A 13,560-nucleotide genomic window follows, 5' to 3' on the forward strand; every position below is an offset into this window, starting at 1 on the left:
TATCAGGCGGCTCCACATGCCGCTGCGGCCTCTGCTGGACACCCTTTGCAACTGCGGAGGGAGCAGTCTCACTTCACCCTTGCTGCACAACCCTCTCAGTGGATTCTGGGACGTCTACAGGCATTGCTACACATGCATGTGATACATGTGGAACAACCCTCAGATCATCATCAGATTCATCTGACACATTACAGTTCTCAACCTCCGTATGGATCATTTGATTGACATGTCTCTTATACACCTTTCCATACACTTTCACAAGATATGTGACAGGACCAAGTGCCTTTACAATGCACCCAGGCACCCATTTAACACCTTCCCCTCCCCTGTGGTTTCAAACCAAAACCTTCTGTTTTGGTAGGAAGTGTCTGACTTGTGCCAACGTATCTGCTTGCTTGGACTGTTGACTGTCCTGTCTCTGTTGCATGGACTCTGGGAAATTAGGTTTGGGGAGAGACAACCTGGTTTTGAATTGACGTCTGAGAAACAATCCTGCAGGTGTTTTCCCTGTAGTAGACTGTGGTGTCCTCCTATAACAGAATAGGAAGTTGTGTATGCAGTGCTGCAACGTCATGTTGCCACTCTTTCCCTTTCCACGAGCTGTTTTCAGGTTCTGCACCAAACGCTCTGCAGCCCCATTACAAGCTGGGTGGGAAGGAGAACTCTTCATGTGTTTCACCCCATTGTTTTTCAGGAATGTTTCAAACTCAGCAGATACAAATTGTGGTCCATTATCAGACACAAGTTCGTCTGGAAGACCCCAAGTGGCAAAGTATCCCCTCAAAACTTCTATGGTCTTTTCAGATGTAGTGCTACTCATCAAAGCTACTTCTGGCCAACGTGAATAGCTATCAGTGACCACTAGGAAGTTGAGCTTTCCCTTCTGAGCATAATCTATGTGTATCCTCTGCCAAGGACACTTAGGCCAGCTCCAATCGTGAACAGGAGCTGTAACAGGTTGGTGTCTGTTTAACTGGCATGTCTGGCAACTGTTTACCAGTGACTCTATGTCAGAATCAAGGTCTGGCCACCAAAAGTGGCTACGGGCTAATGCCTTCGTCTTGACCATTTCCTGGTGATTTTCATGCAGTTCTCGTAACATCTGTGGTCTTAACACCTCTAGCATGATTACCCGAAAACCCCACATCACAGTCAGATTCAACAGTCAGTTCAGTGTTTCTTATGAAGTATGGCCTTAACTCATCTTCATTCAAATGCTTTGGCCAACCAGTCAATGTTAAGTGCTTCACTCTCTGTAGTACTGCATCAGTCTTTGTCTGTTGTGCAATCTCTTGTGAGGACACTGGCACTTTATCCAAGAATGAGACCCTAAACACATAACTATAATCTGAGTCTGCCTCTTGAGTCTGTAGTGGTAACCGCGATAATGCATCCGCATCTGCATGTTGTAAGGATGGCTTGTAACGTATGTCATACTGGTATGCTGCTAAAATTAATGACCACCTCTGCAGCCTAGCTGCTGCCAATGTAGGCACTCCAGTCTTGGGCCCTAGTATCTTTAGCAGTGGTTTGTGGTCTGTAAACAGAGTTAACTTTTGTCCATACAGATAGTCATTAAACTTGGTCACCCCAAAGATGATACTAAGTGCTTCTTTCTCTATCTGAGAATAGTTGACTACTGTTTTAGTGAGTGTCCTAGACACGTGGGCTATAGGTTTCTCACTGTTGTCTGGAAGCTGATGTGAAATCACGTCACCTATGCCGTAAGGCGGAGCGTCACATGCCAAAATTACAGGCAGTTTAGGATCATAATGTGTAAGCACTGGCGCGGCTACAAGCTGTGCTTTAGTACGCTCTAACGCCTCTTGACATGTTCTTGTCCAACCCCACTCTTTATCTTTATGTAGGAGCCCAGTCATAGGCTTAATCTCGCTGGACAGGTTTGGTATACATTTGCCATAGTAATTGAGCATGGCTAAGTACGACCTCAATTCTGTCGCATTCATCGGCACAGGAGCTTTGTCAGTAGCCTCAGTTTTCTCTGTAATTGGGTGCACACCCTCGGCATCACTGACATGCCCGAGGTAGGCCACACTGTTCTGAAAGGAGGCGCATTTCTCTTTGTTAAGCCTCAGCCCATGTTCTTCCAGTCTCTGTAACACGTGTTAAGATGGCGCAGATGTGCGGTGGTATCTGTTCCTGTTATCAACATATCGTCTAAGTAGCATACCACGCCATCAAGCCCTGGTAATACTTCATCCATAGTGCGCTGGAAAATAGCGGGCGCACTAGCGCCCCCATATGGCAAGCGGTTGCATACATAGAGACTAGGGATGCACCGAAATTCAGCCACCGAAAATTGGCCTAAATCACCGAAACAACACGGCCAAACAGAATTGTGATGACGCAAGCAAAAAGCGCCGCCAGCACATGGTTATCTGGATAAGAGCCAACATGTCTGCGGCGTGGACGTATTTCAATATCTCGGAGAAAGACCCGCGGATAGCGATTTGCAAAACATGCAATGCTGAAATTTCAAGACGGGATGTGTCTGCAAAGAGTTTCCCCACGTCGGGTTTAATTTATCACCTGAAATCCAAACATCCCGATTGCCATTCTGAATATGAGCACGCCCACTCCGTCTGTAGCGGACTTATTTGAAAAGGCAAGACAGTTTGCCAGTGATGGCGCTAAGGCCAAGGGCATGACACAAAACATTATGGAGTTTATGGCCTCAGATGATCAGACGTTCTCTGTCGTAGAAGATGTGGGGTTTCGTAGGCTGATTGATCACATTGAGCCCCGTTATGCCATGCCAAGCAGACGGCATTTCCCAGACGTGTGTTTACCTGAGCTGTTTAATGTTGTTGCAACTCATGTCTGTAGTAGACCAACAGCGCTACCTAGTGGTGGTTAAGCTAGGCTCTCATATAACCCGGATGTTGACTGCTGCAACAGTCGGAGAGTTACAATAAAGAGGAGCAGACGTTGGGAATTGGTCTCCGGCTCAAATCACTGTTATGGATATATTAGCAGTATAAGATACATCCAGATAATATAGCGAATATATTACAGTGGTGACGAGGATGGGATACCTTTAATGTGAGAAGGTAATCCAAGTAGTTAATAAAAGCGGACGAAGCAACGTGACGCTACAAGCTAGCTTCCAGCCAGCTAGCAAGAAGAGACTAGCTAACCAAGCCAAGCACAAGCATGGCGCATTTCATCGGCAATATTGCTGAATACAAGGAAGGTAAAGAGGACTTCGAGTCGTACCTTGAAAGATTGGAGCAATGGATGATCGTTAATGAGGTGGAGGACGGTAAGAAGGCCAATGTTTTCCTGTCTGTGATAGGCGCAGAAGCCTATGGCCTACTAAAGAACCTCTGCATACCAGAAAAACCGAGTAGCCTCACGTATGCAGTACTGAGCGGGAAACTAGCATCCCATTATAAACCCAAGCCACTAATCATAACTGAACGTTTTAGATTTCAGAAAAGAAACCAACTAGAAAACGAGTCCGTGTCTGATTATGTGGTTGCTTTAAAGCACCTGTCCACACATTGTGAATTCGGTCAGCATTTAAACGAAGCACTGAGAGACCGATTTGTTAGTGGTTTAAAGGTGGAGGCTATTCAGAGAAAGTTGTTCGCAGAACACAATCTGACTTTTGCAAAAGCATGTGAGCTGGCCTTATCTATGGAAATGGCGTCAAAGAATACGCTGGAGTTTGCCAGCAAACCAAGCGGAGCTGCAACTGGGAATAAGATAGACAAGAAGTGAACAAGCAAGGGTGCGTGGAGAAGCAAGTCATCCACCAGCGAGTGGAAAAGCAAGCAACCTACCAGTGATAACTCTACACCACAGAGAACAGAAACGCACAACCCTGTTACCGATGTGGAGGTAACAACCATGCAGCTCAAGTATGTAGTTATAAAACCGAGACATGCCACAAGTGTTCCAAGGTAGGGCACATAGCAAGAATGTGTAAAACTAAAAATAGACAGGGACATACACAGTATGTGGCTGAAGACCACAGTCCAGGTGAGCGAGGAGATGGAAATGAGGATGAACTGTTTGGTGCGTATCCGATGAATACAGTGTACCCCACAAATACAGTTGGTAATGGAAACAAGGACATTAAGGTCAATATTAAGTTAGAAGGAAACCCTGTAGACATGCAGCTTGACACAGGAGCTGCCGTAACCCTGGTATCTGAGATAGTGTACAAGGAACATCTCTCACACCTGCCACTGAAAGAAAGTAAAGTGCGTCTGTCAACCTTTTCCGGTGAGACCATTCCGTTGATGGGCCAACTGACTGTCATTGCGAAATATGACAACCAGAGTGGAGATTTACCTCTTGTGATTGTGAAAGGTGACAGACCAGCCCTCTTTGGCTGTAACTGGCTGGCCAATTTTAAACTAGACTGGGCAAGCATGTTCTCAGTTACACCAGCAGGGGGCAGTGATAACACAGATGTAGAGGCAGTGTTACAGAGACACAAAGCAGTATTTGCTGAGGAGCCTGGCACTGTTCGTGAATTTAAGGCAAATATCAAAGTGAAGCCAGATACAAAACCTGTCTTCAGAAAGGCAAGACCAGTGCCATACGCACGAAAAGATGCAGTTGAAAAAGAGCTAGATAGGCTGGAAAAAGCTGGTATTATCTCAAAGATAGACCATAGTCAGTGGGCTGCCCCGATAGTAGTTGTACCCAAATCAGACAAGTCAATTCGTATCTGTGGAGACTATAAAGTCACGGTTAATCAGAGTGTGGAAGAGGAGACCTATCCACTACCAAACGCCGAGGATCTCTTCGCCACACTGGCCGGGGGCACTCTCTTTAGCAAATTAGATCTCTCACATGCCTACCAACAGCTTGAGTTAGAGAAGGACTCAGAGAAGTATTTGACAATAAATACCCCACAAAGGACTGTATGTTTATCACAGACTTTCATATGGAGTGTCGAGTGCACCTTCTATGTTCCAGAATGTGATGGACCAGATACTACAAGGCTTAGAGCATGTGACCTGCTTCCTCGATGACATACTAGTCACAGGCAGAACAAGAGAGGAGCACCTGAGGAACCTAGATGAGGTTTTGAGCCGACTGGAGAGCTACGGGGTAAGAGTGAAAAGAGCAAAATGTGACTTCATGCAGGAGAAAGTAGAGTACCTGGGGCATCTGATAGATAAAGAGGGACTTCATCCCACTGAGACAAAGGTTGCCGCCATCGTAAATGCACCCCAGCCCACAAACGTCACAGAGCTACGGTCATTCCTAGGACTGTTAAACTATTATGGCCGTTTCATGAAAGATCTGTCGACCGTATTGCAGCCACTACACCAACTCCTGAAGAAGGAAGTCGAATGGAAATGGACACCAGAGAGTGCAGCAGCATTCAAGGCTGCCAAAGAACAGTTAGTGAAAAGCTCAGTAGTAGTACACTACGACACGCGGAAACCACTGAGATTAGCTTGTGATGCATCCCCTTATGGGATAGGTGCGGTAATGTCACACATAATGGAAAATGGGGACGAGAAACCAATTGCCTTTGTGTCACGTATGTTGACAGAGGCAGAGAGTAAATATAGTCAGATAGAGAAGGAAGCGTTGGCCATAATATTTGGCGTGACCAAATTTCATAAATATCTCTATAGCTGCAAATTCAGTTTAATAACTGACCACAAACCCCTCCTTGCCATCTTAGGACCCAAGTCAGAAATCCCTACACTAGCCGCTTTGTGTATGCAGAGATGGGCACTGAGGCTTATGGCTTATGACTACAGTATAAAGTACAGAACGTCAGCGGACAATGCAAATGCGGATGCGTTATCTAGACTGCCGGGGAAAGAAAAGGACAAAACAGCGGAGGAGAACAGCATTTTTAATTTCTCATTAGTAGATGAGCTACCCGTGCAGGCTACAGAGATTGCACAGAGCACTCTCAAGGACCCAGTCCTATGCAAGGTACTGGAACTGACCCGGTCTGGATGGCCGAGTTACATCAACGATGACACACTGAAACCGTACTTCAACCGAAGGAATGAACTGTCTGTGGAACAAGGATGCATTCTGTGGGGAATTCGAATTATCATCCCACCAGCACACAGAGAACGACTACTGTACGACCTACACCAAGGGCACCCCGGAGGGTGCAGGATGAAAAGTTTGGCGAGGGGCTATTTATGGTGGCCTCAGTTGGACAGTGATATCGAACGTGCAGTGCAGCAATGTGATGCTTGTCAGAGTGTGAGGAAACTACCAGCAGTAGCACCACTACACTGCTGGCAGTGGCCTACGAGAGTGTGGCAGAGGCTACATATTGACTTTGCAGAGAAGGATCAGCAACACTTCCTAGTGTTAGTAGACAGTCATTCAAAATGGCTTGAGGTGATCCCCATGGCAACAACTACCGCCGCCAAAACGATCGAAGTGCTGCGGAGCATCTTTTCGTCCTACGGTCTTCCTGAGGAGATCGTCTCGGACAACGGTCCACAATTCACCTCGCTGGAGTACAAAACATTCCTGAAAAGCAACGGCATTAAGCAGACCTTGATGCCAGCTTACCATCCTGCTTCTAACGGTGCCACAGAGAGAGCAGTCCAGACGGTGAAAGCTTCACTTCTGAAACAGCTGCTCGATGAGAAGAAACAAAACGTCACTATTAAAGTGAAACACAGGCTCGCCAACTTCCTGTTGTCATACAGGACCGCACCACACAGCGTTACAGGTTGCACACCAGCAGAACTGTTCCTCAAACGTCAGCCTAGGACCAGGTTCAGCCTGCTGAAGCCAGACCTCGCTCGAGTGGTGGGGGCCAAACAACAAAAGCAGAAGGAATATCATGACTAACCCGCCTCGAAGCTGAGACATCTGTCAGAGGGGGACTCAGTACTGATCCGAAACTTCCATGGAGGAAAGGAGAGGTGGACGAAAGGGACAATGGAAAAGAGACTCGGACCAGTCACCTACCTGGTGTGGAATGGAGTGAACCGACATTCAGTCCACATTGACCATCTGCTGTTCGACCGACCCTCCAGTCCTCCTGAGGCATTTCAGTTTCAGGATGACCAGATGGCCATCAGCAACACCTACCCTGCAGTTGCGGATTTGGGGGGGAAAGGCACACCTGGAGCCATAGGTGCTAGCCCGTACTCACCTGAAGATACACCCGTTCCAAGGATGCAGGCTCCGGAGAAGCTTGCAACACCCTTACGAGGTTCGGTGGGCAAGGCCGTGTCGCCTCCTCACCGAGCATCCACTTCTCCTGAGGTGGTTGAGCGCCGGTACCCTCAGAGAGAGAGGGCACCTCCAAAACGACTGTCTCTGTAAGATCAGCGAGTTCCTGAATAAGAGTCCTGAGAGACTAAATTGTTCAACTCCTGTTCAGAAAAAAATGTGAAAAAGAGTTCCTGAGACTGATATGTAAATGGGCAAATGTGGGTCGAAGTGGGTTGTGTAACCAGTAATGACCAAGTAAAAGATGTTGAAAGTAATTTGCCATATCAGCATGTTTTAGAGTGATAATATTTTATTAGGGGAACTTCATAGTTTAAGGGGGAGGAGTGTAGTAGACCAACAGTGCTACCCAGTGGTGGTTAAGCTAGGCTCTCATATACCCCGGATGTTGACTGCTGCGACAGTCGGAGAGTTACAATAAAGAGGAGCAGACGTTGGGAATTGGTCTCCGGCTCAAATCACTGTTATGGATATATTAGCAGTATAAGATACATCCAGTTAATATAGAGAATATATGACACCGCGGTCCCCTGCAGCCACCCTACGACGGCCCATTTCGGGTACGGGACACTGGAGATAAGCACTTTGTGGTGGAGGTTGGCACCAGGCTGGAGGGGGTTTCTGTGGACCGCCTCAAGCCTGCTCACCTGGACTTAGACCGCCCTGTTGGTCTTGCCCTGCCCCCACGACGGGGGCGCCCCCCGGCCCTGCCCCCCTCCCCCGGCGAGCCGCCCCCTGCTTCCCCAGCCCCTCCCTTTCCCCGGTCCAGCTGTGAGGACTCTGCTGCTTTGCCTGCGGTTAACCAGCCCCCAGCTCCTGTTCAGCGGAGCCGTTGGGGCAGAGTGATCCGCCCCCCTCGCCACACTGACTTGTCGTATTAAGGCGAATTCTGGGGGGACGTGTGTAGTGGTTATGGGGGTACATAATTCCTCTTATTGAGCTAGTAGGAACGTTAGTTTACAGCTGCTGTTTCCTCGGTTCGGGTTTACAGTGACACACTTCCGCTGCGCGGGTTTTTTAGTGGTTGTTGTAATGGTGGAAGGAATAAATGGTGCACGTTGTGTAGCCGAAAGAGAAAGTTGTCACGACTCCTGCTTGAGCTCCTCTACATTGTCGTCTTTTTTTCTGTAGACCGTTGTTAATCAATTTGGAGACTGCGTTTTAAACTCGGAAAGGCTAAATCAGTTCAAGAGGTTGTCAGTCAGTAATATGAGATTATTATTCTTTGAACCTATTTGTCAATTATTCAAATGCTTTTGCAACACGCACGAGCTTACCAAAATGATACCTCGGCATGTGTTGCGCAGTAACCCAGGGAAGGGAATCACAGAAAGACTGCAGAACCTGCAGTCACTTGAAACTGAACAGGTCACTCATGGGAAGAACCGGCATTCTGGTAACTGCTACCACTTTTCTGGTACCACCTTCGTCGAGGTTCCCAAAAACTGGAGCGGGTACCAAAATCAGCGCAGCCCAGCGACACTGAGGGCTACTGTTACGGCAATGGAAAACGACGTTCTGCGAGTCGAGTCGAGCTGAGCCAGTACCCTGTAGTGGAGAAGGGCCAATAGATGAGTGGTGAAACGTTTCTGTCAATAAACGTTGTGTCCAGGTGAACCTGCTCGCCTCTGGGTGACGCGCTGCATTTCACCGACTTTGCTCGAGGCACCTGAACGCACCACAACTGTGGCGTGACGTCACGGAGGTGGAACCGGCGTCTCCCGGATACAGGGCGGAGAGCGGCTACTTCCAGCGGTGCAGTTAAAACGCCGAGGTAATCAACACACTTATTTTGATAACTGTTGCACAGAGCTAATGAACATGTTTATTGTAATAACTGTTCCACAGAGCTAATGAACAACTTAACTTGAACTTGTGTTGCATAAACCTTAACCCCAGAGGCGGAGACGTAGTGTTACGTTACCTGTTGAACAAAGTGTTGTTAAAAGTTGTTCCTAATGTTACTCGCTACTTTAGCTAACTCGCATTAGTTACATTAATGATCAATCAATATGAATTAATCTTGATTTTCATGCTACTAGAAGTTTTACTGTGAATCAGAGGGGACGGTTAAATGGCTATTTTACCCGTAGCGTGTCGCTCTTTGAGGCAGTCCAGAACCAGAAGACTGTTGTCACTTTACCTACTGTACCCCGTCACCACTTGTACCCCGTCACCACTTGTACCCCGTCACCACTTGTAGACTTACTATTTCTCCTGTACCCCGTCACCACTTGTACCCCGTCACCACTTGTAGACTTACTATTTCTCCTGTACCCCGTCACCACTTGTACCCCGTCACCACTTGCAGACTTACTATTTCTCCTGTACCCCGTCACCACTTGTACCCCGTCACCACTTGTAGACTTACTATTTCTCCTGTACCCCGTCACCACTTGTAGACTTACTATTTCTACTGTACCCTGTCACCGCTTGCAGACTTACTATTTCTCCTGTACCCCGTCACCACTTGTACCCCGTCACCACTTGTAGACTTACTATTTCTCCTGTACCCCGTCACCACTTGTACCCCGTCACCACTTGCAGACTTACTATTTCTCCTGTACCCCGTCACCACTTGTACCCCGTCACCACTTGTAGACTTACTATTTCTCCTGTACCCCGTCACCACTTGTAGACTTACTATTTCTCCTGTACCCCGTCACCACTTGTAGACTTACTATTTCTACTGTACCCTGTCACCGCTTGCAGACTTACTATTTCTCCTGTACCCCGTCACCACTTGTAGACTTACTATTTCTCCTGTACCCCATCACCACTTGTAGATGTATTTCTACTGTACCCTGTCACCACTTGTAGATGTATTTCTACTGTACCCTGTCACCACTTGTAGATGTATTTCTGCTGAGCCTGCAGTGTTTGAACAGTTAGGTCTATTGGAGCCGTAAAGAAAAACCTCATCTTTTCTTTTCAATGGAGTGAAATCACTCCTAGCCTGCAGCCTGCACTGTTCATAAGAAGCAGATGATTTGAATTGACTTATCAAGGCAGTGATGATAACTCTTGTTTATGTAGCACTTTTCTAAAACAATGTTACAGAATGCTTATGTACCTTTTGGATTGATGATTTGGGCTGATTCGCCCATAAAAGAAACATAACGTTGCTGTTTAAGGGGGCACTGAGCAATGTTTTTGATATTGACAGCGAGTGAAATTACTCCTGTGAAAGGATCGCATGTGCTGTCAATCCCATTGAAAATCAACAACCAGTCAACACTTTTCCTTTACTTTCAGCTCATTGTCTGGTTTTGCCGGTTTGGCAAAACACACTTTCCTCTGGTTGAGTTCCTCCTTCTCTCACCAGATGCCCCCTCGTAAAAAACAGTGTGCCAGCTGCCTCAGCGCTACCACTCCCTGTCTGACGAGACTCAAACAAAGAGAGTGACTGGTGAAAATAATCAAACATCTACAAAGCCGGAGACCCAAGTATATGTCTCAGAAGTTGATGGGCCAAAATAGGACTAAAATGCAAGGGAATGTTGGACTTCCATTCAATAGGTGGTGAGCAGTAAGGGCTGAAAAAATTGTTCATGAGCACACAGTCAGCCATTGTAGCAATAAGAAAGAATGATGGGTAGGACCTTAGCTGAGAGTGTCAGTTTTGGAATCTCTGCAGTACTACTGCCCTCTAGCAGTTGGAAATCCCTTTAAGCTGCTTTAAAGAGTGTATCTGTTTGTCTGTCTGGTCTCCATAGGTGTGTCTCCAGGACAAAGAGACGGCTATAGCAGCTTTCAACAGGCGTCCCAGAGTTGCATTTATCGACGAGATTGTTTTCTTTGGAAAAGATAAGAAACCATCATCAAGTGGACAATGGCCTCCAGTGCACTGAGCTACAGGCCTGGCTCCAGGGGTCCATGTTGTTGGGGACTCACATTCCAGCTGAGGGTGGTAATGTTGGGCTGGCTGTTGGCGGTCGTATTAGCAGAGGATTCAGACTACTACAATCTACTGGGAGTGGGCAGAGAGGCTACAACCAGAGAGATCAGACAAGCTTTTAAGAAACTGGCTCTGACTATGCACCCTGATAAAAACCCTGTGAGTTTAATATTTTTCACCCCTATAACCCCAGCTCAACCCTCACACTGGCTCTCATTCATCAAAGTTGTGTACTACCAAATCTGTTCGTAAATTAGATATACGCAACATTTTGCGATTCATATTTGGTGTACTGCAATGATAAAACACATCTGGTTGGAGATAATGTAAATTTGATTGTACTGTTTCAAAAACCTGAGAAATGCTGGATTCACATCAAGTCCTAATTATTTGTATAAATAATATAAAATAATAATAATTCATAATAGCGGCATTGGCCAGGGTCCAAACATTTAGAAGAATAATGCCAAATGTGAATCCTGGGGAATGGAAGAAGGACAATCAAAATGACAGAAAATCTGAAATCTATCAAAAGGCAGTCTTGGACTGAATGACATGCAGAATAGAATGGGTGTCAGGAGGGGGATGGTGAGACCATGAGGCCATCAGAAGAATAGAATGGGTGTCAGGAGTGGGGTGGTGAGACCATGAGGCCATCAGAAGAATAGAATGGGTGTCAGAAGTGGGGTGGTGAGACCGTGAGGCCATCAGAAGAATAGAATGGGTGTCAGAAGTGGGGTGGTGAGACCATGAGGCCATCAGAAGAATAGAATGGGTGTCAGAAGTGGGGTGGTGAGACCGTGAGGCCATCAGAAGAATAGAATGGGTGTCAGAAGTGGGGTGGTGAGACCGTGAGGCCATCAGAAGCGTGTGCGCCCAGAGGCATGAGGAGCTGGCATGCTGAAGTGCAGGGACGTGCTTCCTGAAAGAGGGGGTAGTGTAAGGACCACAGATGTCTAGACTTGCTAGTCGTTGGCTAACGGGTCAGATCCTTTAGTTGACTGGTTGGTGCAGTCGCCCGTGGTCCGTGCTATCTGGGTTCGATTCCCGGCTGCGGGAGTTTCCTTGCTGCCCCTGAATTCACTACATTGGCTCGCTACAATTCGTCACCCAAAAAAAAAGTGGCACAGTGGCCCAGTGGTTAGCGCTGTCGCTTCACAGCAAGAACATCCTGGGTTGAACCCCGGGGTAGTCCAACCTTTGGGGTCATCCCAGGTCATTCTCTGTGTGCAGTTTGCATGTTCTCCCCGTATCTGTGGTGGGTTTCCTCCAGGTGCTCCGGTTTCCCCCACCATCAAAAAGACATGCATGTTAGGAGGGTTAGTACTCCTGTCTGTGCCGCTGAGCAAGGCATGGCAAGATGAACTGGAGTTGGTCCCCAGGCGCTGCACGGCAGCTGCCCACTGCTCCAAGCTACACAGCTAGGATGGGTTACATGCAGAGAAAGAGTTGCCTCATGGGGATTAAAAAAAATAAATTTGAAAACATGCCAAATGCATAAGTTGGAACAAGGTTCTCAAGTTTAATTTCAACACCTTGGGACTTGAACCAGCTACTACTGTTTACCCAGAGAAGGTGACTCAGTGAGTGCACCACTAGGGAAACCTGGCTTTCCGCACACCTTCTTACAAGTGGGGGCAGCGACATCATGGATGCCAGACTGGGGTATTTTTGTTTGTGTAAACCTAAAGAATCCACAACAGTTACGTGGTGTTGGTGATAAAACTGGAAAAAAATCACACAAACTTGGGGCGAAATAGAACATGTTGTGCGTTGTGTGCACAGTACTAATTACCGTGAGACACTGAATGTCATTGCAGACTCATTATTTGACATATGTGAACAAATCTGAGCTGTGATCCTGTATTGGTGTTGGGAGCATTTGAATGAAGACTTGTTTACATGTAATTGATTTGAAAGTATGTTGGAAAACATGGTGATGGACTTCTGAATTGGTCAGAGGTTGCAGTGAGGCAGACTTTTGTCCCACATCAGTGGCTGTGCTAGAAAACCTTCAGCTCTGGAAGACGCACGGTTCATTTTTTATTGAACTCATCTGCAGCTGAAGCCACATCAGTAGTGGTTGTGTTGTGTTTTTGTCAGGAAATGGTAGGAGTATCGTAGCTCCCCAGTTCAGTTTTTAATAATGCCATTCAATGTCTTTTTAATGTTGTTTTTGTTTTCCTCCAGTGATTTACTGTCTCTTCCTTGTTGCTGCTTCTTATAATTCATGTTGGTTTGTTTTTCTGTCTGATGTGTGTTCAGCCTCCGCTGTTTTTTCCTTGAAGAAGTCTTTATGTAATAGACCTGTTCTCTTGCATGTGTATAATATTCCCTTAGTTCATCACAGTTGCTCAACACATTTTTGTTCTTTCTGTACTAGAAGACAGTGTTTTCTTATGTTATGGGCAGACATGTGACATGTATTTCTTTTAAGTCTATCAAACGTAGTGATC

The 13,560-nt window shown here is 46.7% G+C and overlaps 1 protein-coding gene across 2 annotated transcripts in view; it reads left to right on the forward strand.

Moving 5' to 3' along the window:
* The first annotated feature begins 8,926 nt into the window (after window positions 1-8,926).
* The window catches only part of dnajc10 (DnaJ (Hsp40) homolog, subfamily C, member 10), a 180,212-nt gene continuing 175,578 nt past the window's right edge, over window positions 8,927-13,560 (forward strand). For both annotated transcript variants that reach the window (XM_056289401.1, XM_056289402.1), the window contains exons 1-2: window positions 8,927-8,980; window positions 10,923-11,263. In XM_056289401.1, coding sequence (XP_056145376.1) covers window positions 11,039-11,263 — 225 coding nt within the window. In that variant the 5' untranslated portion in view covers window positions 8,927-8,980; window positions 10,923-11,038. The remainder of the gene's footprint in view (window positions 8,981-10,922; window positions 11,264-13,560) is intronic.

The sequence above is a fragment of the Lampris incognitus genome, chromosome 11 (genome assembly GCF_029633865.1).
Source record: "Lampris incognitus isolate fLamInc1 chromosome 11, fLamInc1.hap2, whole genome shotgun sequence".
In the NCBI taxonomy this organism is placed as follows: domain Eukaryota; kingdom Metazoa; phylum Chordata; class Actinopteri; order Lampriformes; family Lampridae; genus Lampris; species Lampris incognitus.